General features: G+C 42.7%; 1 protein-coding gene across 2 annotated transcripts in view; it reads right to left on the bottom strand.

Annotated features, from left to right (window-relative positions):
- The window catches only part of LOC137427705 (beta-arrestin-1), a 101,494-nt gene that overhangs the window by 71,023 nt on the left and 4,518 nt on the right, over positions 1–25,953 (bottom strand). For both annotated transcript variants that reach the window (XM_068117387.2, XM_068117388.2), the window contains exons 3-6: positions 19,838–19,885; positions 4,715–4,745; positions 4,431–4,491; positions 4,192–4,236 (exon numbers count right to left, since the gene is read on the bottom strand). In XM_068117387.2, the coding sequence (XP_067973488.1) occupies positions 4,192–4,236; positions 4,431–4,491; positions 4,715–4,745; positions 19,838–19,860 (160 nt within the window). In that variant the 5' untranslated portion in view covers positions 19,861–19,885. The remainder of the gene's footprint in view (positions 1–4,191; positions 4,237–4,430; positions 4,492–4,714; positions 4,746–19,837; positions 19,886–25,953) is intronic.

Genomic DNA, 25,953 nt, shown 5'->3' with positions numbered 1-25,953 from the left:
TTCAATTCGGTTACGTCTCATGGAGCAGGAGCATCCTTGATAGCTCGGACTTTCTCATCTGTCGGGTGTAGACCCTCGGCATCAATCGTATGACCCAGGTATGTGACAGATGGCACCATAAACTTGCACTTGTCTCGACGCAAACGTAGGAAGGAGTCTGAAATCTTCTTCAAAACTCTATCCAGGTTTTGTAGATGTTCAGCATCCGTACGACCAGTAACCAGAATAGCATTCTGGTAATAAACGACGTTGCGTTCGGCGACAAACAAACTGTCCATGACACGTTGATGAATGCTAAGTGCAGATTTCACTCCAAAACTGAGTCGGTGGTACCTGTACAACCCACGATGTGTGTTGATGGTAAGATACTGTTTCGAATTCTCGTCCAAGCGGAGCTGGAGATAGGCGGATTTCAGATTGAGTTTAGTAAAAGTCTTGCCTCCCGTGAGATGAGCGTAGAGGTCTTCACTCCTCGGAATTGGATATTTATCCAATGAAGAACACTTGTTCACGGTCATTTTATAATCTCCACATATGCGGATGGACTGGTCCGATTTTATGACCGGAACGATGGGCGCCGCCCATTCGGCGTACTGAATTTGCTCGATGATCCCAAGATTTTCAAGATGATCCAGTTCCTTGTCAATCCGATCCCGCAGGGCAAAAGGGACTGGGCGAGCTCTGCAAAATATAGGATTGGCATCCTGGTCAACACTGAGTTTAGCCGTATGTCCTTTCAAGGTTCCAAGCTCATCCTTGAAGACATCCGGGTACGTATCCAGCACATTTTTGAGTGTGTATGCTGCGGTATCAGAAACGTTGGCTGCCTGGAGTTGATGAATGCTTTTCCACTTCAGTTGAATTATGCTCAACCAGTACCTGCCTAGTAAGGAAGGGCCCTTTCCAGGAATGACGATCAGGGGTAGGTGAAACTCACGGTTATCGTAGCCCACCATGACATCACATGTACCGCAAGGAACAATCTTCTTACCTGTATAGGTGGAGAGTCCATAGGTTGTCGGTTTCATGTGGGGTCGGCCAGCATCACTCAACAGGTTTGTGAAAACAGCATGGCTGATGAGCGAGACAGCCGCACCAGTGTCGACCTCCATTAGCAATGGTCGATTATTGACGACAAGAGTGGCAAGAAAAGGGTCCCGCTTATTGCGAGAATCAATATGAAACAGGTCATATGATTCTGAGTTGTCGGAAACAGAGCTCACCTGGTCAAGCTCAGGTTCCTCCGAACCGATAAATTGATGAATCTTCTTGTCAGCAGCTTTCTCTTTTCCTGATTTGCGAGTGATGCAAGCTGGAGGAATATGGCCAGTTTTCGAACAGAAATGGCAGGTCGCATCTTTGACCCGACACCTCTCCGGAGGGTGCTTTCCGTTGCACTGAAAACATTTGTTATGGGTTTGAGACTGCACTGGCTTCTGACGAGGAGCCTTGTTCCAACGTTTTGGCTGATCATGATCCCACCGATTCACAGCAGGGCTGGTACCAGATGAGCGAGTGGCACAAATGCTTGTAGCATTGCGTTCAGCGCTTTCCATGGAAATGGCGGTGTCTCTGGCATTTTGTAAAGTCAGTCCTCTCTAAGCACGCAGGTGTCTATGAGTGCGGTCATCGGACATGCCAACTACCAGCAAATCACGGAGCATGGCATCAATCGTGTCCCCAAACTCACACAGATGTGACAGTTTTTTGAGGTGTGCAATGAAGTCTGCGATCGACTGACCTTGCTGCTGTCTGCACATGTAAAAATTCAACCGACACAGGATGACTGAAGGAGATGGATTACAATGTTCCTTCAAAGCGGCCTTGAGCTCTGCATACGTGAGCTCCTGGATTGTCCGAGGACGAATCAGGTTTTTAACGAGTGTGAACGTCTCTCCCCCACAAACGGACAGGAAGACGGCCTTCATCCGGGCTTCCGTCGCGATGCCGTTCGCCTCAAAGTAGAAAGACAACCGCTCAGAGTACGTGTCAAAATCTCCCTCATGAGGGTCGAATTCATCTATATGGCCGAAAGAAGTCATGTTCTAGATGTTTATCCTCGTCGCCATGTAAGGTATCTCGACAGACTACGATCGATTGTTGCACACGTTTATTGACTGTAGATACAGGCCCGATTCACCCCAGCACCGTCTGAGCTGAGCCGTAACTCCCGGAAAAGGAAATAAACCCAGGGTCACGGTGTCCGGATAAAACGGGGAATATTTGCACCTTCATAAAGGACAAGAATGTTAAGGAATTTTATTTTCTGTCTGATCCAATTGCTCTGTAGATTCATCCATTTGATTTCAAAAGCTTCATGTTGTTTTATCTCCAGAGTATATTTTACTGGATATCGCTCATGGTAATTTTAAACATAGGTGAGAACACGTATCATTTGAATCACTAAGTCTGGTGTTTGCTTAATGGTTAAGGTAGCTGGCATAAGATGTTAGGTTCTTGGGTTTGAGCCGTTGTCGTGCCGTTAAATAATACCAGGTGGGTTGACTCAGCCTGTCATCCTTCCGAGGTTGGAAAATGAGTACCAGCTTACTGGAACTAGGGGCACTGCATCAGTGGCACTGTGCTCCCAGTAAAGACGCAACCAGCAGCCACAGACTGCATAGGAAATGGTGATGATTCAAATTACTCAACAGAGAAAGCAAAATTGAAAGGTTAGTTATGTTGCTGAAATCCCATAATCATCAATATCAGAGTTGAAAATCTGGGAAAATCCTAGTAAGTTCCGATTTGAATCATCAACGCTATCTTAGACGCTGACTTTCCTTACTTGTCCTTGCCAAACCATTTAATCCTGTGCAGGCCTGACTCAACAACATGATCCATTATTGTCTACAGTCTACACAATGCAAATTTAAAGCCGAAGTACTCTAGTAAAATATTCGACATCCTCTCTCCATCTTTGATCCACCTCTTATTCTTCCAGAGCATTCTCGAGGGCACCAGTTTGTAATTCTTGTTGTCCATCGGTTGACTGCTCTTGTTGCTGAAATATCCGGCCCAGGTCCATTTTGGTTCTTTCATTGTGACCAGAATGTCAAGGAATTTTGTTTACTATCTGATCCATTATTTTGTCTTCGTGTCCCTTTTGCTTATGCCAAGACAGAATATTTCCCTGGTTCTTTGCGTGGCGAGTAATGTTTGTGCCATCCTTTGTTAAAGATGGTATTTCACTGCCATATACCACTGCAGGAAGAACACACCGATTGTAAACTTTCATTTGACACAAAGCCAGTCTACTTTTCATGTCATTAAAAAAAATCCAAATGCTGCCAATATTGCTCTAGTATGCCTCTTCACTTCTTCAAAGTCATCCATATACATTTGTATGAATTGTCCCCAGTAAGTGTAATTGCTGGTTTCTCCAGTCTTGCATTGTTCAATTTGAATCTCTTCCACTTGGGTGGAAACAGATGGAGACACGTAAATCTCTTCCTGTGATGGACAACCCAACTTTTATTTTGGCAAAAATACACAAAAGGAGACATAAAACATTCGACATTATTGAACATTAAGTTTTAAACTAGAATGACACTCTTCGACGTCACGATGTGCCAAGTCATTATTATAATACTTGTACCAAGTTTTACCTAAATCGATTCAGCTTTTCTCAAGTTATCATATTTTTACCTGGCATGACCTCTGACCTTTGACCTCTTGACCCCAAAATGTTATCAGTTCATGTTTACGTCATTATACATACCTTTGTATACTGAATCGAGGCTCGTGAAAGAGCTAACATTTATTTCACAAACAAATCAACCAGACAAACAAAATATACAAAAAGAGGGAGCGGAAGACAAGATGGGGAGAGAAGGGGAAGCACACAACCACAACATTTGAGAGCAGGGAGAAGTGTGGGAGGGAGAGGGCTTGGGGGCAGGAGGCATGGGAAGGGGAGGGGGGAGGGTGGGGGGAGAGGTATAAAACACAAGGATACCTGGACCAAGTTTTAATTTAAATCCCTTCAGCTGTTCAGAAGTTATCACAGTTTTACCTGACATGACCTCTGACGTTTGGCCTTTGACCTCATGACCCCAAAATCTAATCAATTAATCGTCACTGGAAGCGAGTTGGGTCACCTACATTCAAAACCATTAACTTCAACGAAGCCACACCTGCAGTTACATTGAAATATCACTGCACCTCAAAAGTCGATTCTTAAAAACATACCTTTGCGTTCCTTCAGGTACTCTGGATTGACCAACACAATCCCATCTGCACAAAGGGAAATGCAGCAATCATATTGCATTTATCAGCTGCAGGGTGGCACTGCTAAATGACCAGAAATGCAGATGCAGCAAGTTTAAAACAGCAGAAACATCTTAGTCGAGATATTTTATAATAAGAATAAATTGGACACAACACGTCACTGTTTACTACCCAGTTTATGGCCCCGTGTTTTAGCTTACCTACTGGGTCAACACGATCGGAATGATCGACGAAATCTCGTTTGCCAAGATACACCGTCACCTGCGGCATGGCGGTTTCCTCAAAATTATAATTAACCTTTTCAACTTCGGCCATTCATTGCACAGCATGCCGTTTGCGAGATACAAAACCAATCATAAATTGTTATAACAAAAGTTATGAGGAACATAACAATGAAGATTAGAAAAGAAATATTTGAAATAAATGAGAGGGAGAAATCAAACAGAATACTAAAATCTTTTTTTTTTAAACAACTCGTGTTTACCTTGCTATTTGGGCTTGTTTTCTTGAAAACCCTAGTCATGACATGGGTAAAGAAATGGAGGAAAACACACAAAAGCAAATATTAACAACAATCGGCAAAGAATTACTGGCACTCATTTATTTCCTACAGTCCAACATCAAATATCAAAAATAAAGGTTGTTTTCATCTTACTAGTACACCAGCTCCCTATGGGAGCAGCAGGAAGCGTCATCTTATTATCCTCTCTGGGATATATAGATTACAGAAGATCGAGGCACGGGTCTGTGCGGGACACGATAAGCATATAATGCCTCAAGAACGTCAGGATTCCTCCATTTCAGTTTCATGTGATACAACAGTAGCGACTGTTTCAAAAGGTAATCACACGTGTTTGTGGTTCATCAAAAAAAATTATTACTCCCGTAGAGATTTTCTTCCTTCCTGGGAAGAGTTTGTCCAAAGAGGAAAAATCCCTTAGGGAGAAGGGATATTATTAGTATTAATATTTTTTTGAAATAAAATTAATATTATGTTATCATTAGTGTTGTTATTCTCATCTCTTGCAAGTTTCACCAGAGGGGAGTATAGGTTTGCTCTCCTTCTGTTTGCCCGTCCACCTGTCAGTCCGTCCGGCTCACCTGTGTGTTTTTCCACACCTTAAACATATTAAACTGAAACTTGGTGCAAGGCTTTATTATGATAAGATAGTTTACAAAACAAGTTTGACTTTCAGGGAGTCTCATCAATCTTTTGTTTCGACAAGTTATGCCCTTTTTGGAATAAGAAAATATCAAATCGGTAGGGGACAAGTATTGCAAAGCAATTCTCGCTCTTGTTACTTTTGTTATTAGAAGCAGCCTTGGAAAACACCATTATTAGCTATCTTAACATGGATATACACCCTAACACGGATCTCGCCCAAGGTGGAAGCCCCCTTGGGGAGGAGTGGGATGGGGGGTATTAAGTCACGAAAACATATATTGTGTGATCCTGAGTCCTCCTGTCAAGTTTGGTTGATATTGGATAAGTAACGACCGAATGTGATGCAGTCAGACACACACCAAATTGCATATTTCAGTAATATATATATATATATTGTTACGGATACGGAGTACGGCTCTTCCCTCTTAGCAAGGGGTGGTTAGTCCCTTGTCTTGTTAAGCTGACCGTCTCCGCTCCTGGCACTTGTAACGCTATCCCGCGGGATGGAACGGATCAGGGTTATGGGTCCAGGGTTTATCCCGAATACCTTTATCCGTCCCTCCGCGGACTAGGGAGACAAGTACCGCTCGAACCCCGGTTTGGATGGTCTAGTTAGTTGCCGAGCGGTTTTTAGCAACCCGAAGTTCGAGTCATTAGCCTTCACTAAACCCGATCCTGAACGTTGGCCGAATCGCGCCACGTACACTCAATATGGAAACCTCTAAAGCGACCGAAAGAGCATGAAGAAGTAAAGACAAAGTAGGGAATAACAAGATTTATTACTATTTATACACACTAAGCAGAAAGGAAAAGAAAGATGATTTATAAGGCAATGGAAGGAGCAGGAGACATAGTGCAATGATTAGCTTATATATATGGCAGTCTTAATTAATACCCCAAGACAACATGAAAGACGGACGAACAATCACACTTACACAGGGAAATGATGGCAGGAATCACTGGAGGGAGGAGAAGGTCCAAGCCGATGGCAGGGCAGGAAGGTCCGGGCAATTCCACACCGTCGAGGTCCACGTTCCGTGCTCGAAGCGAACAGCAGCTGGCAGCTCCGCGTCTCCACGACCGGCAATAGGGCCTAGAGGGTCTCGACGTATTGCTGCAGTATCAGCACCCCCTCACGTCTCGTTCTCTCTTGGCTGCTTTAGCTGGATCGCGCATCTGCCGCACCTCTCTCTCAATCTTCTCAGGACTCTGTGACTTCTCCAGGACCTCAATCTTCTCCAAAAGGCCCTATAGAAACCCGCGCGTGTCCTTTTATAACGTGCTTTTGGGTTTCTTACCCGCGTGCGTTGTAAACGCCCCTCGTTCAGCTCGCCTCGGCCTTGATTGGTTGCGAGGGCTACCGATCCCGCCCCTCTTGACGCGTTGGCAAAGCCACGCCTTGTTCCTAGCGCTTGGCTGACTCCTCCCCCCGATGATGAGGTGGAGACACGCCTTTCTTCTCCGTTGGTTACCTCGTGCGTAATGGAGTCAAATGCAGCAAACAGTGGACAGGGGATGAAATTGCAGCAAAGTGGCTAAAGAGTCAATTGCAGCAAAGTGGCTAAAGAGTCAATTGCAGCAAACCTGGCAAACCTGGCACTTGGAAGCTGCCATGGGGCGTCGGAGGGGCCTACTCTTATTTAATTCGGTGCAATGAAGAGTCAAACTATTGGGAAACACATCCTTAACCTACATAGAATAAGGGACTAACTATTTAAAAGGATATATGGTGTCCTGTGTGTAGGTTTATGGAATTAACTAAGAGGACGAGCTTCGACCTTTCTTTACATTACGGAGGGTGCCATTTACACACAACAAAACAATAATTCTCACATTCTTTACATTTTCTCAAATTCGTTACACTTCTCAAATTCGTTACAATATATACAGGGTGATTGAAAAGTAACTCCCTATTTTAAAATACTTATAATTTATTTCTTAACTATAATTTTTACAAGAAATGGATATAAGAAGAAAGCGTATAGCATGAAGTTTTATTTAAAATTCGATATGGGCACCAGAATTCGCCACCAGCTTCTCAAGCCGCCCAGGAACCGCGTCAACTGATTTCACCAGGAACTCTTGTGGGATGGAAGACATAACTTCTCGTATTCACCATTCAAGTTCTTCCAAAGTCGTTGGTTTGGTACAGTAGACTTGCTCTTTTACCCAACCCCAAAGAAAAAAGTCACATGGTGTTAAGTCAGGGCTCCTGGCTGGCCACTCATATGGACCACGACGACCCATCCATCTCCCAGGGAAGTGGGCATTCAGCCATTCACGAACAACAATAGCAAAATGTGGAGGAGCGCCATCTTGCATGAAAATCAAATCTTCAACATTCTCCGAAGCACTGATAATTGGCCAGATTTCGTCTTCAGCATGGTGAGGTACCTTTTGGCATTCATGGTATCTCGAAGAATGAAGGGACCTACAATCCTTTCCGAAGTCATTCCACACCACACCGCTACCTTGGGCCGATATTGCGTTTTTTCAGAAATAACACGAGGATCTTCTCCTGCCCAGTAATAGCAGTTGTGACGGTTCACAAACCCACCGATGTGAAATACCGCTTCATCAGACCAGAGGATATTTTTAAAGAGATCAGACCAATCTTCATACCAAGCCAGCATCCAAACTTCGTAACGTGCCGCTAGCTGGGCACGCTCCTGCAGGGTAAGACGTCCAGCCATGTTTGTAGGGCTTGGCATTTAATATGGAATATTTTTTTTTCTTGACTTGGGTTTACGCTCCTATGTAGTGGAGGGTATACTTTTGTATACGCCGTATACTTTTTTTTAAAAGGACATTTTTGCGTATACGCACGTATACCTAAAAAAAAAAAATTAGGCTATAAATAAAAAAAGAAAAGAAATGTAGTACGAATTGTATTATTATTAAAATCGTCTACATTCATACGCTGCGCGTCACACCAGTCACACCAATGGGTTGCCAGGAAGCTGACAGTGATGCCATGCCACCAGTCACACCAATGGGTTGCCAGGAAGCTGACAGTGATGCCATGCCACCAGTCACACCAATGGGTTGCCAGGAAGCTGACAGTGATGCCATGCCACCAGTCACACCAATGGGTTGCCAGGAAGCTGACAGTGATGCCATGCCACCAGTCACATCAATGGGTTGCCAGGAAGCTGACAGTGATGCCATGCCACCAGTCACACCAATGGGTTGCCAGGAAGCTGACAGTGATGCCATGACACCAGTCACACCAATGGGTTGCCAGGAAGCTGACAGTGATGCCATGACACCTGTAGATCACAAGGAGTTGGACACTACTCCAGAGCAACCGTCAGAATATCAAGAGTTGAATCCCAATTGTCACTTACCTGCATGCTGGAATGATGCGAAATATGAAGAATTTCGTGCCAAATATCCATGGTTGGTGGCACATAGTGTAGCAGCATAGCAAACCTGTTGTGCATTTTGTGATACAAGCACCAAATTTGGCACAAATGTACATTAATATGTTGCGAACATTTTCAGATATTGGGCCACTTGAAATTCCGTAATTTTTTTTTTCAAATTTTTTCAAATTTCGTAATTTCAAATTTTTCGGGTGACACCGTCACAATTTCGGTCTTCGAGGCCGGCCGATATAGTGGGGCGGCTTAGCCCAAATATTCAAAAGAATTGTGCATTTTGTGATACAAGCACCAAATTTGGCACAAATGTACATTAATATGTTGCGAACATTGTGTGGTCAGCAATGAAGACGAGAGTCTGAATTACATGTATGCAAAAGACCTTGTGAACCAGTGAAGCAAATACACGGGTAAGCATGAATTAAATCTAGGGCATGATATAATTTCCATGATGTTTACCTCTACACTCAATGGTGGAAGGAGGTAATGTTTTGATCCCAGCTTGTCTGTATGTCTGTTTGTCTGTTAGTTCACAAAATTCCAGACAAAGCTTGTAGTAGTTGTAGTGGTAGTGGTGATAACAGAAATTGTTATATAGAACTGAACTTATATTATTATTATATGCAGAAAATAACTTCATTTCTATATGCCCTGCAGTGGACAGGTTAATTGGTTTATGCACTGAAGGGGTCACCCTGGTGTGCACTGCTGTGTTCTGCCTCACTGAGTTGTTCAGGTATGATGTACTCAGCACAAGCTTCCGGTCGGCCCGGAGGTGGGGGTGCGGGGCCTGTCACGGAACGTCAAAACAAACGGCCTGCCGGGGCCGCCCAAAAGTCGGGCGTGAGGGGCGCGTCCACTAATGGAACGCCTCTCGCTTCCCAGATCGAGGGCCACGTGGTCAGGAGAACCTCGTCCCTTCCGGTCACACTTTGCCTATCGGCCGGCCTCGAAGACCGAAATTGTGACGGTGTCACCCGAAAAATTTGAAATTACGAAATTTGAAAAAATTTGAAAAAAAAAATTACGGAATTTCAAGTGGCCCAATATCTGAAAATGTTCGCAACATATTAATGTACATTTGTGCCAAATTTGGTGCTTGTATCACAAAATGCACAATTCTTTTGAATATTTGGGCTAAGCCGCCCCACTAACATGAAGGGGGGCTATTATGTAATATTTGCTCAAAGGTTAAAAAACTACATTGTGGAGTTGTCATGACCCAAGGTGTCTATCTTAGACCGGAATGGTTATCTGTAGCAGTGTTTCCCAATGGCGATACTAAAAAAGCACAGTTGGCTTCATTACGAAACAAAATAAAAAGACATAAGACGTCTGTAAGCCATCAAAAAGCAGAAACATGTCTGGAAAAAAACCAACAAACATGAAATAGCTTCTGCTTTCACGATAAGTGAATCGCACCATTCAAGTGTCACTGAAAAAGTTTTTAGAACTGTGTACTACTTAGTGAAACAAAATAGACCTTTTGCAGATCATGTCAACTTGTGTGAGTTACAAATGCTAAATGGTGTTGACTTAGGATTTGGACTACATTCACGATACTCAGCAACAGAGATCTTGTCTTCCATCGCGTCCAACATGCGGAGTGAACTGTGTTCAGCAATTATCAGTGATAATTGTAAGATTTCACTAATGATTTATGAATCAACCACAGTAAGCCACAAATCGGCATTAATATTATATATACGAACATTCATGTATTCAGAAACCAAATCTACTGATGCATTTGCATTTCCATTAGAATTAATTGAACTAGAGAGCTTATCAGCAGAATCCATAACCAACAATGTTCTCTCCACGTTAGATAAGCATACATTTACAGAAGCCTACTTGAAGAAAAACCTTGTTGGAGTTTGTGCAGATGGTGCCTCAACAATGGTGGGGAAAAAGTCTGGAGTGATGACCAGATTGCAAGAAAAGTTTCCAAATATTATTATATGGCACTGTATGTGTCACAGACTTGAGCTTGCTGTCGGAGATGCGGTGGATTCTGTTACTGCAGTGAACCATATAAAGATATTTAAAGACAAATTGTACAGCTTGTACAATACCTCGCCCAAAGCCCGGCGCAAATTAGAAGAGTGTGCGAAAGAACTTGAAACACAAGTTTTGCAGATGAAGCGGGTTCTTGACACAAGATGGACCCCTTCCAGTTTTCGTGCTCTCAGAGCCTTGTGGAACAATTACAAGGTTCTACACAAGCACTTTACTGATGAATCTAATACGGGAAAGTCTAATACTGAAACTGCTACATACAGTGGATTGAAGGCCACTCTTGAGACTGATGCATTCATTCATAGTTTGGCAGTTATGCTGGATGCCATATCAGAGATATCCGAACTGTCTTTGATCCTACAATCAGAGAGTACCACAATTGTAAAAGCTTACCAAGCTGTGAAAAGGACCATCAGGGCATTGGCTCAACAAAAGGACCAAGATAGAGAGAATGAGCTCAGTGAAAGAACAGATTATCCATATTACACACAGTATGTAAAGGCTATGCAGGAGGATAGTTTCAAAGGAGTAATGATTCAAGAGGGCAGGCGATGACAACCTAAGTTAAACAAAAATGCTTTCTTGCAATCATTGATAGACAATCTGTCAAGCCGTTTGGAGTGCAATGTAGCATCGCAGAGGAGCGGCATGGATAGTGGAGCATCATCTAGGGAATATAAATTGTTGATTCGGCAGATTGACACTATCAATCCTGCAAAATGGCCCTCAGATGTTGAAAGCCCATGGATTGCAGGAGAACAACTTAAACCACTGTGTGAACGTCTGCAAGTTCCCTTTGAGGACACCAAACGTGCTTTCAGAGATTACGTCGATGATCCATGTGTTGTTCCCCATCACATAAAAATGCTGAAAGGAACAATTGATACGCTTCCTGTCACGAGTGCTGATTGTGAGAGGGGATTCTCTCAAATGAATTTGATTGATTATAAACTGCGAAATAAGCTGACGGTGCAGCATGTTTCTGACTTAATTTTTGTTTCTCTTGTGGGACCACCATTAAGCAAGTTTAGGCCAGAAAAGTATGTTAAGAAATGGGTAAGAAACCATCGCAGTGCTCAAGATAACAGAACCCGTGTTGCCACCGTGAAAAATAACACCAGATACCAAGCCATTTGGAATTTGTTTTAGCCTTACAGCCCTTACTACACTTCCATCCGAAAGTATTTTGATACTTTATAATGGAGTCAAGTCATACTCATTACATTTTACCATCAACAGGTGATCAAATATCATCCCTATGCATATATTTTTGTTGCATAAGCACTTTGAATTGATACCTTAATGTCTGGAGACATATTTACCCATTTATTTAGAAGAACAATTCTCAACAAATATATTGTGTTCCTATGTTGTTTCTCTACAATTTTCCTCAGTAAAGTATCCAAATACTTTTGAATGTGCGTGTATAATCAGGGCAATGTGAATGTTACGTTGTATGAACTGCAAACTTACTACTTGTATTTTCACTTCTACAACTAATTCAGGCTTAAAAAAGCACAACTCAATCGTAGTTAATTGTTGAACAGTTTGTTGTGTTTAATAATCAAAATTACACGTACAAAAGTAAAAAGTGAATGTTATTAACACTGGGTATGTATCTTCATGAATATTTTGTTCAAGCTATACAACAAAATGTATGAAATGAGTAGGGATATGGTCTACTTGTACATTGCCTCTTTACCAAACAAGACATTTGGAGGTCTATGACAGTGTGTCTTGTAAAAATCTGTATAAACAATTAAATTACCTCAGACACTTTATGATATTACATGTGATGAGTATTGCAAACTAGAAAATCAATATTATGACAACGGCTTGATCATTTTTGGATTATTTTGTGTCTTGGTAATTTAGACATATAGTTAGGCCTTATGCAAGGATTGGTCTGAAGATATGACTCACCAATGCTTCAAATTTTGATGCCTTTTGCAAAACCTTACATTAAAATTTTGAGGTGATATTTATTGTGAAAGATGATTTGTTTGTGTTTGTTTCTTTGTAATTTTGATCTGGTCAGGGTCGGGTCACTTGGGGGGCACTGTGTTTGTGAATCACCACCACGGCGCAGCGCCTCGTCATTGGCTTCGTGATTTGAGGATTGAGTTATCAGTATAAGGGAGTATACCCAAAAAATAATTTACCACTACAAGACTGGGTTTACGTTCTTAACTCAGTATATCAATCTGGTGAGTTTCTTTTACACTTTGGTGATTTATTTGTGAAAAGAACCATGTCACTGATTGTCTGTCGCAGCAAGAAGTCAACAACAGGATTATATCACAGGTGGCGTGGCAAAATGTACGGACAGGTGCATTTGATGATTGGCTTCACAGTCGGGTATACAAGGGTTGTTGCGTTCTGTATTAGTGGAAAACAACTGCTGCACGTCTCCAAAAGTTATTGCCGCTTCCTCTGGAGATGGTCCGTCAACTCGACAATGCTGTTTGTCATGGAGTGGTGGCTTTACGAAATTACGGCATGAAACAGCGTGCTATTGCTCGGCAGTATGGCATCACTCAAGATCAGGTGTCAAAGATCCTGAAACGAAATACTCAGAGGGGTGTCCCTACTCCAATACCAAGGCCAGGACATCCCCGCAGAACCACAAGGAGGGATGATCGCCAGCTGCACCGGTTAGTCCGCAATGGCCATACCAAGTCAGCTAATCGGCTTAGGGCTGAGTGGCAGCAACTAACAAATGTGCCTGTATCCAGAAGGCTAGTCAAGCAACGACTGGTTCAAGCAGACTATCGTGCCAGGCATCCCCTGAGAAAGCCACGCCTGACCAGACAACACCGCCAGCGCCGATTGCAGTGGGCCAGAGAGCACCGTCAATGGCAGCCAGGACACTGGAATCACGTGATCTTCAGTGACGAGTCTAGATTTCTGGTCTATCGTCAAGATGGCCGCGTCCAAGTGCGCAGACAAGTGCATGAAGCCTACAACAAAGATTGTATAGTGCCAAGAGTCCAAGCTGGAGGTGGTGGGGTGACCGTTTGGGCTGCTTTTCATGCAGGCGGCAAAACTGACCTGGTTGTTCTGAATGGAAACCTGAACCAGTTCAAGTACAGGGCCATTCTGGAAGAAACATTGCTTCCATTTGCTCGTGCAGCCTTTCGAGGAAACTTTGTCTTCCAAGATGACAATGCACGGCCTCATCGTGCTCGCATGATCCAACACTTTCTTGCTGACCGTGGTGTAGAACATATGAAGTGGCCTGCCATGTCCCCGGATATTAATCCGATAGAGAACTTGTGGGCAGAATTAACACGTCAAATCGACCACTTAGACCAGCAGCCGACCTCTGTGCGTGAATTGCAGCAGGCTATTGTCACTGCATGGCAAGCGATTCCTGTCCAAACCTTGGCAAATCTCGTGAACAGCATGCCTCAACGTGTATGTGCTCTCCTGAATGCTCGTGGGGGTTACATGAAGTACTGAACTGTAATTTTACTGTCCGTAATCCCAGTCGTAATTTAACTTTTGTTTTTGTTTAAAAAAAAATTGGCTAATGTGCAAAATAAAGAGATACTTCTGGAAAATGTACAGAAGTTTAACACAGTACTGTCCATGAATTGAGTTCGATATCAGTTTACATCACTTTCAAGGATCAATTTATTTGTTTCGAAATGTCAAATGTGGTTTTTGTTTCTTTTAAAGGTCACATTAACAAAATCTAGAATAATTTCAACATAATTCCAATGAACTTTTGGTTCTAAGACATCTTGAAAAGTAAGTTCACCCCCACAAAAAACAATATTCCATATTAAATGCCAAGTCTGTGTGTGTGTGTATATATATATATATATATATATATATATATATATATATATATATATATATATATATATATATATATATATATATATATATATATATATATATATATATATATAGTGTGTGTGTGCGCGTGTGTGTGCGTGTGTGTGTCAAAATGAATTAAGTCTGCGATGCTCACTCAAGTCATAAATAAGGAAATAAATAAGAGTACCTTAATCTGAAAATGTGGGAACTCTCAAAATATTAATAAAAAACAATATTAAACATATAAAACACCATAATGGCCCCAATTTCCTGAATCAACCTGTTTTGGCTCGACATAACATCATCATCACCATCTACAAACATTATTCGCGTGAATGGGTTTCAACTTATTTCAGAACTAGAACAGAACTCTTCGATGTTGTGACGTCGACCGATATTCCTCCGAGTAGACCAGCTATTTATGAAAAAGTGCTCTAAAAAAAACTTTGGATGGCATTTTCTGTTAAAAGCAGGCATCCATGCTGGATCACTTGGTTGGGGTGTGTGGAAAATTATGTGGGTGGATGCCACCCTGGATTTTGACCTTGAAGGTCATTTTCAAGGTCAAATGGACCTAAAACATGCAAAAATGGGTATATCGTTAGCCTATTTTTCATAACAGTTTCTGTTGCACTTAGAAATTTATAACCTTATTAGATCAATTGCCCGTAGGATGTAGAAGAATATGTGAGTCGAATCCACCCTCAATGTTGACCTCGAAGGTACTTTTCAAGGTCAAATCGACCAAAAAGTGCTAAAAATGGGTATTTTCGAGCCTATATTTTATATTACAATAACTTTCTGTTGAATGTAGAAACAGGCATCTGCATTGCATCAATTGCCTGTAGGTTGGGAACAAATAAGTGGTTGGATGCAACCCTGGTTTTTGACCTTCAAGGTCAATTTCTAGGTCAATTGACCCCCTAAAATAGAAAAAAAATGGATATTTTCTCGCCTATGTTTTGACAGCATTTTCTGTTGTGTGTAGTAACAGGCATCCATGTTGAATGCTTGGGGTGTGGAAAGCTTGTGAAAAAGTGGTGTTCTTTGTCAGACCTGAAGATAAACACAGTGATATCATTATAAATAAATAATTATACATAAATAATCGTGAATTTATACTTTAATTGTACAAAGGTATCACATAATTTTGTATGAAAAAATGTGAAAGAAAATATTGTCTCAAAATGTTTGTCAAATGTGTTGTGTAAAGTAATTAATATTTGCTTTGCTTCCTTTTTTCAGCATCCTGCCTTTGCAGTTGAGCCCTGGTTGACGCGATGGAGCAAGTGGCCATACTCAAGTGGAAAAGTGGACAGAGAGTCACAGAATCTGCATCATGCTTTTTCCGTGAGAACACTACGCCAGTTGCTGACCTTCGCACAGGGTCATCTCAAGGGAAAAAGAGAGCCAAGGTGGTTGCAGCGGAGCGGAGAAAACTGTGTGATAGAAGCACCGTGGACATCATAGAAAGACTCGAGGCACTATCTGAATCAGACTTTGAAGGATTAGAAGTCAAGTGGCACAAGACATGCTACAGTGTATTTACATCGGACTCCAAGCTCTCCAGACTGAGAAAACAATGTCTGCCATCTAGAACCAGTACTGATGTTCAGGCAGGCCCTTCCAGCAGTACTGCATTACAAATGCCAACACGACGCAGCTCCTTACCTGCTGTTGACTGGAAGAAATGCATCTTTTGCCAGCAGCAAAGCAAGGTACCACTTCACAGAGTAACCACGCTGGGGAAGTCAACAGAAATAACTGAATATGCCAAATCGGATCTGGTAATGAGGACACGACTGGCAGGGGTTAGTGACTTGATTGCAGCCGAGGGATGCTACCTTCTACCTTGCTGGGTTGCTTTTGAGCAAAGATGCAAAAGGCAGAAAGCAACATCAACATCACAAAGAGCAGACAGAGACTGGTGCATGGGCAGGCTATGTATGGACTTAACCAGAGGATTGTCCCAGGGTCATGTATACGACATGGGGAAAGTATGGGTCCGGTATGAGAGCATCTGCAGGGAAGAGGGTGCACAGGTGCCTCTGAGGTACAAGAGACGATCAACGTTCTATGAAGAAGTCCAACAGTCAGTCGGATCGAAAGCCAGCTACGTCCGACCCCTCTCTCAAGGGCACTTGCTGATGTATCCTGGTGAGCAATCAGATGTCATCATTTCGAAACATCTCACAAAGTCATCTCAACATTCCATGTTCTTATCTGATTCGGAGTCTACAGGAGATGAAGGAGAATACAGCGAAAGAATAGGCTTCCAAGAGAACAACATCTTCCAAGACATGGTGCACGTTGCACTCCAAATAAAGCAAGACCTTCTTGACACCCCAGGACATCCCAGCATGTGGCGAGGAATTGATGAGGAGCATGTGGCACAGGTGATCCCAGATAGCCTCTACTTGTTCCTCCGGCTCCTGTTTGGAGGCACCGATGTCCTGAATGAGGGTCTGGTGGATGATGGCGACATCAGGCGGAAAGCCTGTAGCATAGCTCAGGACATTGTGTATGCAGTGTCCAACAGTCGGAAACTGACACCAAAGCACATTGGGCTGGGGATGGTGCCATCTGTTCTGCCATCTGTTCCAGGTGCCTGCATCCAACTTGTCACCTGTGGATGCAAATCAAAGTGCAGAACTGCTCGTTGCAGCTGTTACAGACAGGACCTCAAGTGCACCACTGCCTGTGGCTGTGACGCCATTGACTGCTGCAATCCTGCAGGCCAGTGAACACTTAAACATTTGCAGGATATCAAGCACATCAAATCATGCCCAAAGACACTTGTGTATTCACCTATTAGTATAGTTAGTGAGAAAATGCCTATTTTAAACATTATTCTTTGTTCAATTTGACCTTGAAAATGACCTTCAAGGTCAAAATCCAGGGCGACATCCACCCTCATATTTTTAGCCATCCCACAGGCAATTGATTTCGTATGGATGCTTGCTGTGATATGCAACAAAAAATGCTGGAAAAAAATAACAGCGAAAATACCTGTTTTTACCCTTTTTTGGTACATTTGACCTTGAAAATGACCTTCAAGGTCAAAATCCAGGGTGGCATCCACCCACATTTCTTTCCACATCCCCCAAGCAATTGATCCAGCATGGATGCCTGCTTTTAACAGGAAATGCCACCCAAAGATTTTTTGTGTGACTTGGCTGGTCCAATATACATCGTTATACATACCTGCACTAAGTTTGATTTAAATTCCTTCAGCTGTTCTCAAGTATAACATTTTTAGCTACCATGACCTCTCACCTGTGACCCTTGATGCTGAAATTGAATCAGTTCATCTTTGCATCATAATATATACTCATACCAAGTTTGGTCAAAACCCCATCACTGGTTCACAAGTTAGCGCAATAACAGAATTTTTACCTAACGGGACCTGTAACCTTTGACCTCTTGACCCCAAAATATAATCCGCTTATCTTTACATCATTATACATACCTGTACCAAGTTTGACTTGGATCCCTTTAGCCATTCCTAAGTTATAGCGGTAACAAAAACCTATCACGGCCGCATGGACAGATGGAAGTACCGATGCACACACAGACAGACGGAAGCACGGACAGATGGATGCACAGTTGGACAGACAATCAGAAAAAACATAATTTTGTCAGCAGAGGCATAAACATAGGGGCAATACCCCTGCCGCTCACCTGGTAGAATAAACAGTATACTGCACTGACTAAGGGTATTTTAAACCAATTTCAATGGTTGCTAGAAGACAGGGCAGCATGTAGAATCATACTAATATAATCATAAGACTTTAAACAAACAAAGAAAAAAAAAACTATTTTGGGGGGCAACCCCCCCCCAAAACCCCAAACCCCATTGACCCCCAAAGGGGCAGATTTTTTTAATGCAGTGAACAAACTTTGGTACAGCATGGGTGGTGAAGGTTGTGGTCAAGTTTCCTCAAAATTGTGTACATCACGGGTGATGAAGGTTGTGGTCAAGTTTCATCGAAATAGTGTGTGTAGTAGTTTCAGAGGAAAAAGTAAAATGCTATTTTGGAGAGTGGGGAGGGGGGTCAAACCTGGATCCACTTTGACCCCGGTACACCCACTTAGACCTCGATTTTTTTTTTTATGCCGTGAACAAACTTTAGTCACATCACAACAAATATCATCTTTGCTAAATTTGACGCAAAACCTTCAGCGGTTTCGGAGAAGAAGCTTCAAGTGTTTACGGACTGACGGACTGACAGTTTACGGACCGATGGCCTGACAAGGCACCAGCCAATAAGCTCCCCTGAACTTCGTTCCATGCGAGTTAAAATAAGGTCATTTTCTCTTTTGGAGAAGTGTATTTGAAAAGCTGAGTAGTCGTCTCACTTTGAATCGAAAATCAATGGAGCAATATTTTTTAATAAGGCTGAACTGTTCACGGGTTAGCAGAATGGCCTAGAGGTATGCACACTTGCCTTGAAGATGCCTAGCCTAGGTTTGAACCTCGACACAGTTATAAACGGCCATCCCAGTGTTTCACAGGCAAGGTCATTCATCATCGCGAGTGCCGTCACTCGGATGGACGTTAAACAGGCGTCCCTAGACATTAAAGACCACATGGTGTCCTTCACGATGAGTATCGGTGAGCCTTGACCTAAGCCTAAGTTCTTGCCCTACACTACTGCTGGGAAGGCAATGGCAAACCACCCAAGTACAACCTTTGCTCAGGAAGCTGCTTTGGCCACACAGACGCTCTGTGAAGAGTACGGTACATCAGAGAAAGAGAGAGAAACTGTTCACAAGAATCAGATGAAGTGGAAGAGTTGGGGAAGTTTGACATTGCTGTTCTCCAAGACGCTTCACAACGTATGGGGTGTGGCGATTATGCCACAGAAAGTGCCTGCGAATCAAGTGCAAAATCTTAGGTTGCAGGTAAAAGATTTAATCGTTCCAACAGAACTTCCTCTTAAACCACACAACGCAAACGGCTAGCGACGATAGAGCAACAAACTTATCACCACCAATGAGCTCAAAGATAAACGACCCCTTTACTTCTAACCACACCCGCTGATGTATACGCGATAGCGAAGGCAGCCGTTGAAAATGGGTATGACATTTAGCTGAAGTGCAGGAAGAAAAAAGACCAAATTTGACAACACAAAAAATCATCTGAAAAGTCCAACAAATGCCTTTCACTTGGACTGCAAAACTGACCAAAAACTTGAAAAGATGAACCTCGACTCACCTCGTTCCCGTCTTGTCCCCCATGGTAATGGAGCCGCAGAATACAACTCTGTGGGAAGAGCAAATATCAAACCGTTTAGTTATTGAAAAGGAAAGGATTCGGGATTAAAGACAACACAGCCAGTAGAAGAAGAAAAACAAGAGAAAGAGACCGAGGACCCAAGTGGGAGGGAAAGGGTGAAATACAGAAGCCAGACAGATCGGTTTTATTTCCACGCAAAGCATTTTTACATTTCACAACAATGGGCAGAATGACGCAGAGGGAAGAAAGCAACTGGAAATCCCACAAAGAAAAATTGTTGAAACGGCAACAGTAAAACCGGCGCTTATCAATGAGGACATTTTCTCCCGAGGGTCCACACAAACCCATTGGAACATTTCGCTTCGATAAAGGAAGCCCGAAAATAAAAGCGTTTCTAACGATGCACAACTCATACTTTTCATTAACAAACTTTTCACAAGTTCACAAGCACAAATTGAATTTTTACCGAAGGTGGATGGAGGTTATGTTTTCACCCTGTCGGTCTGTCTGTCTGTCTGTCTGTCTGTCTGTGAACAGGATATCTCAAACGATATGTGGCATGATATTTCAAAAAGTTGTGGACAGATTACGACAAAACTTGTTGGATGAGTTGGTATGGCGACAAGAACAAGCCGATTCGATTTTGGCTCAGGTCTGAATCCAGATCCGGCCTATCAATCAATGGGATACAAAACGTAAACTGTTCAGCCTGGCGGAGGTATGTGCTCCACAGAGTGCTGTTCTAGTTTTTAAATGTCATGTTTTTTTTATACGTCATGTTTTCATTTCATTTTTTTCCATTTTTTCAAATCTATGGAGATTGCATAGCTGTGTGCTTGATTATATATACCTGTCAGCAATAGGTGTGGTTGAAACAGCCAAATCCACTAATTAGAAGGGGTGTCCGCATACTTTTGGTCATGCAGTGTACATCAGAGAGAGAGAGAGAGAGAGAGAGAGAGAGATGCAGGTATGACAAGAAAACAGACTACTACAACTACTACTACTACTTCCTCTTTAACACCCCCAATTCTTCCCACCTTGTGGGATCGGCTGGAGAAGGTTTTTGGCCCAAGTCTTTCAAGAACTGGTTGGTCCAGACCGACATTTAACTTTGAGCAGAGATTTGTCGATTTGAGCAGGAATGTCATTTGTTCACAGTGCTGGTGACAACATGCCTACTCTTCGCAAAAGACACCGTGGGATCATCAACATCCACAAATGATACCTGTTGAGAGGTCTCCAGCTTGCCCATCCAAGTGACAGTGTAATTGGCATGTCTCATCTCCATTCCACATGTATGCTGTTTGTCAGCTTTAAAGAATTGGAGAGATCAGCCTGGTGTTGGCTTAGCGGTTAGGGTGCCGGTTTGGGATCCGAGGAGTTCTCAATGGTAAAGAACCACTTCAAAAAATAATAGTATCCAGATCTGGATCTTCACAATAATAATTGAATCCATTCTTCCTTATCGCACGCCCAACCTGTCCAACAACTTTTGTCTGAATCCTTCCACAACTTTTTTAACATATCCTGTTAACAGACAAACAGACAGACAGGGGTGAAAACATAAAACGTCCGCCTTCTTTCCGTGACAGAGGCAACAAAGTGAGAAAAACTATTTCTTTCCCCTTGGTTTGTTTGTCAGGCACATAAAGCACACAGATCGATTAACTTTTATTTTATTACAATCAATTAATCGGTCCCAAACAGCAGATGCTTGAACAATTTTTCGGAACCAGTTTGTACAACTCAGAAACATGTCAACATGTCTGCCAAGAACAACAAAAAAACATCAAAAAAACAACAAAAAACAAAACAACAACAACAACAAAAAAAACAGCTGCCAACTTTCAGGATTTCTATTTCATTTCTACTTTGTTTTAAAACTGCATTACGATTCCAAAGTTGTGTTCCTTTTGCTGCAAGAACCATCCAATCCCCTACGAGTATAAGTCAGTCGTTGTGGCCTACTTGTGCAAACGAAATTGCAGGAATGTCATTATTCTTACATAAATGGTGCGATTCGCCTTCCAGGGAGCTTGACACAGCGGACACAGCGAAACACAAGCAGATTTGTAAACGATTGACCGATTTTCCAGATCGTAAACGAGTTATTCCACACGATGTACATCGATGTGTGAGCTTGGGTTGGATTTGTCGGAACAGGAAACTGCATTTCGAATGAGCCCGACATTTGACCAGCATTTGGTCCGTTGGCTTTGAAAAGCACATTCTTCCCTCCATGCACATGCTTTATCGATTTTCTGACTCTCGTGTTCCTCTCGTACTTATTTCTGTCAGGACAACAAGCATCTGCAAGGTAAAACTAACCAATCTCACGACCGTCGAGCAAGCTTCCCGATTAAACATTCAACTCAAAGTGTTATATGCTTAACTTGGTTACCACTATTACTGAGACAGGCATGTGTAAGAGGGTTATCGTAAATAGTTGCATCATCCGTGGATGCAATGAGACCGGTGACTGAACTTTTGAGATTAGAAGTTTGTCAACTTCAGTTTGCTGACTTCCTCAATGTAAGAGTAAACAAATGTTTAAAAGAACATTATTTATGCTTTCTTTCTGGTTTAAAAGAACATTTTCGTACCGAGTGATAAAGTTATTGGAGCATGGAATGAAGGTATTGGAAAGGGTGTTGGAGAGGAGGATAAGGAAGAAAGTGAAGATCGACGAAATGCAGTTTGGATTCATGCCAGGAAGAGGAACGACAGACGCGCTTTTCATTGTGAGGCAGTTGCAGGAGAAGTACATGGAGAAGAGGAAGAAGTTGTTTCTTGGGTTTGTTGATCTGGAGAAAGCATTCGATCGGGTTCCACGCAAAGTATTGACATGGGCAATGAGGAAGTTATGAGTGGAGGAATGGTTGATCAGAGTAGTGATGGCAATGTACAAAAGAGCGCGCACAGCTGTAAGGACGAAGGACGGGAACAGTGGTGAGTTTGAGGTGAAGGTGGGAGTGCATCAGGGGTCGGTACTAAGTCCACTACTATTTGTAGCTGTGATGGAGGTGCTGGCTCAGAACGTAAAGGAGGGTTTACCGTGGGAGTTGTTGTATGCAGATGATCTGGTGTTGATTGCGGAAAGTATGGATGGACTGAAGGAAAAGATAAACACGTGGAAGGAATGTATGGAGACAAAAGGTCTGAAGGTGAATATTGGAACGACGAAGGTCATGGCAAGTGGTAAAGCATGTGGTGAGGTGGAAAGAACTGGGAAGTGGCCCTGTGCTGTGTGTAGGAAGGGTGTCGGAGTGAACTCCATTCAGTGTACAATGTGCGCTGAGTGGGTTCATCAAAAATGTAGTGGTCTGAGGGTCATTAACCAGTGTGGCAGCTACATTCAAATGTAAGGTGTGCACAGAGGGAGCTGCAGATGGAGGAAATGTTGAGTTGGATCTTGGAGACGGCGTGAAGCTGGAAGGTGTGAAAACATTTTGCTACCTCGGAGACATGCTGAATGGAGAAGGTGGATCAGACTCGGCAACGGTTGCTCGAGTGAGATGTGCATGGAAGAAGTTTCGGGAATTGAGTGGCATGCTGATGATGAGGGGAGTGTCGTTGAAGCTGAAGGGAAAGGTGTATGCTGCATGTGTGAGAAGTGTTATGATTTATGGGAGCGAGACATGGGTAATGAACGTAGAGCAGCAACGAAGGCTGGAAAGGGTGGAAATGCGAATGGTTCGACGGATGTGCAGAATATCGTTGAGAGAGAGGAAGACAAATGATGAATTGCGAAAGATGATGGGAATAGAGCCTGTGATTGATGCTGTGAAGAGGAACAGGTTGAGATGGTTTGGTCATGTGTTGAGGAAGGATGAAAGTGACTGGTTGAGAAGAGTGACGGAAATGAATGTAGAAGGAAGTAGAAGACGGGGAAGACCGAGAAAGACTTGGCTAAAGATGGTGGAAGAAGAAATGCGGGCAAGGGGGTTAACAAGGAGAGATGCAGAAAATAGGGCAAAATGGAGAAGATTGTCATGGGGACCGCAAGGCTAACCCCCGCTCTATCAGGGAAAATGGCCTTTAAAATGCATGTTGTTGTTGTTGTTTCTGGGCTAAATTTCAACTTTTGAGCAAAATCAGTCATTTTTAGTGTGTGTTCTTTCCTCTGGTTGACAGAGACCTTTTATTGTAGAACGAGTAAAAACTAGAACAGGTACTTCGTAGAGCACATACTTCAGCCAGGCTGAACAGTTTACGTTTTGTGTCCTACTGATAGGCTGTAACTGGATCCGGACACTATCCAGATCGAATCGGCTTGTTCTTGTCACCTAATCAACTCATTCACCAAGTTTTGTCCATAAAACATCCACAACTTCTATGAGATATCGTACTATATATCATGTTTGGCCCCATCGCTCATCAGTGAAGAATCACTTTAAAATTCTCGTATCCGTGTCTGGATCTTCACCAACATCTAATCAATTCGGCCTTGGCAAACACCCAAACGGTCAACCAAATTTTGTCCAAATCCAGACAGACAGACAGACAGGGGTGAAAATTTAACCTATGCCCACCTTCGGTGGCATAGGTAATGAGAACAGTCCTCAATCCTGAAATTCTGTGAAATGATATTCTATCCGGAGCAAGTTAAACAATCAATGTTGGTCAAAGGATTCTGGGTAAAACCAGGATGATGGCCCACATAGTGCAGGTGCTGTGCATCAGAGTTATATCCTCAAGTTACTTGTGAAGAAGAATATCAATACGAGCTGAAATTAACAGGAGACTGTCTGCACAATTTAGTGATGTATGTGTTGCATATAGTTGGGTTCAAATGGTGAAGCAAGTTCAAGAATAGGCACATCTGGTAAGTCATCTTGAGCATTCTCAAATGCCACAAAAAAATATAAAAATAACTCGCAGAAGCAATCAGACCTGGTGACGAAACGGTGAATGTCCACCCAGGGTCTGGGAGGTCGGCGGATAAAACCCAACCCTGGGTGAGTCATACCAAAGACTTGAAAAATGGTACCTGTTTATCCCTTGCTGGACGTTCAGCATTTAAAAAGGACAGAGCACAAACAAGTTGGCAATTATAGCGCAGGCTTTGGTGGGCTAATGGCCTCCTCCTATGTTGAAGTCCAATGTGAGGGACGTATCATAGCAAAGCTTGTGGATCACAAGTTATACTCGTGTTATAGTTATACACAAGTTATGTACTATATACCAAGCACTCAGCTTCCCATTCTTCTCGACCACTTTGAAACCAGAAATTTTGTCTTTAGTTCTGCCGCAAATTTACTCTTTCGTTTTGGCGTTGTAAAGAAGAAAATCAAACAAATTTATAAAGTATAACGGTACAAACTCAGAAAAGACTCACTATGAGGTTGGACAGGAACAGGAAATGCACACGTGTGTGTCGATGTTCAAACACGTCCACTACGCCATGACGGAGTAGTATACACTTGTACCAAGCTGGCCTGGTCCAAACATTACTTAACCATATTTTATCACCATAACAAAATGTACAAAAACGGTTTAACCATTTAAGGAAGGTAAAAAAAAAAAGTCAAATCTTAAAAATCATCTGTTTGAAAATGCAAAAGCAAAAAAATACCAAAACGCAGTCATATTTAGATATTTGAAAAACCCGGCCGGACGGATATTGAAGGAGCGGAAAAGCGGACATGTCCGTGGAAAAGCGGACGTATGGTACCCCTGCATTAACACCATTAAAGATAGACGTTAAAGAACCCATGGAGTCCTTCACAAGGAGTTGGCGAGTTATCGCTTGAGTTCTGGAACTCTTGCCCAAATAGGCTCCTGTCAAACTGGGCAGGCCTAGCAAGACTTGGGCCAAAAATCCTCCCCCTGACAACCTCACAAGAAGGTGGGAATCAATGGGTTGGAAAAGAAAAAGTTGTAGTAGTGGTGGTGGGTAGTTGCAGTTGTTGTAGTAATAGTACCAAACAGAGCCAGGGGGTCACAAGCTTGTGACAGCACCACAAGTTCTACAATCTAGCACGTTTATGTCGTTATTATGACTTACTGCAACGGAAGGTTAAAATTGTTCATAACCTTGTGGCTGTGGGTTGCATCATTCTCTGGTGGCATGGCTGCCGTTGATGCAATGC

This window comes from Myxine glutinosa, chromosome 5 (genome assembly GCF_964187855.1).
Source record: "Myxine glutinosa chromosome 5, kmMyxGlut1.1, whole genome shotgun sequence".
In the NCBI taxonomy this organism is placed as follows: domain Eukaryota; kingdom Metazoa; phylum Chordata; class Myxini; order Myxiniformes; family Myxinidae; genus Myxine; species Myxine glutinosa.
The sequence above is the reverse complement of the archived record's forward strand: the minus strand, read 5'-3'. Positions and strand labels throughout refer to the sequence as shown.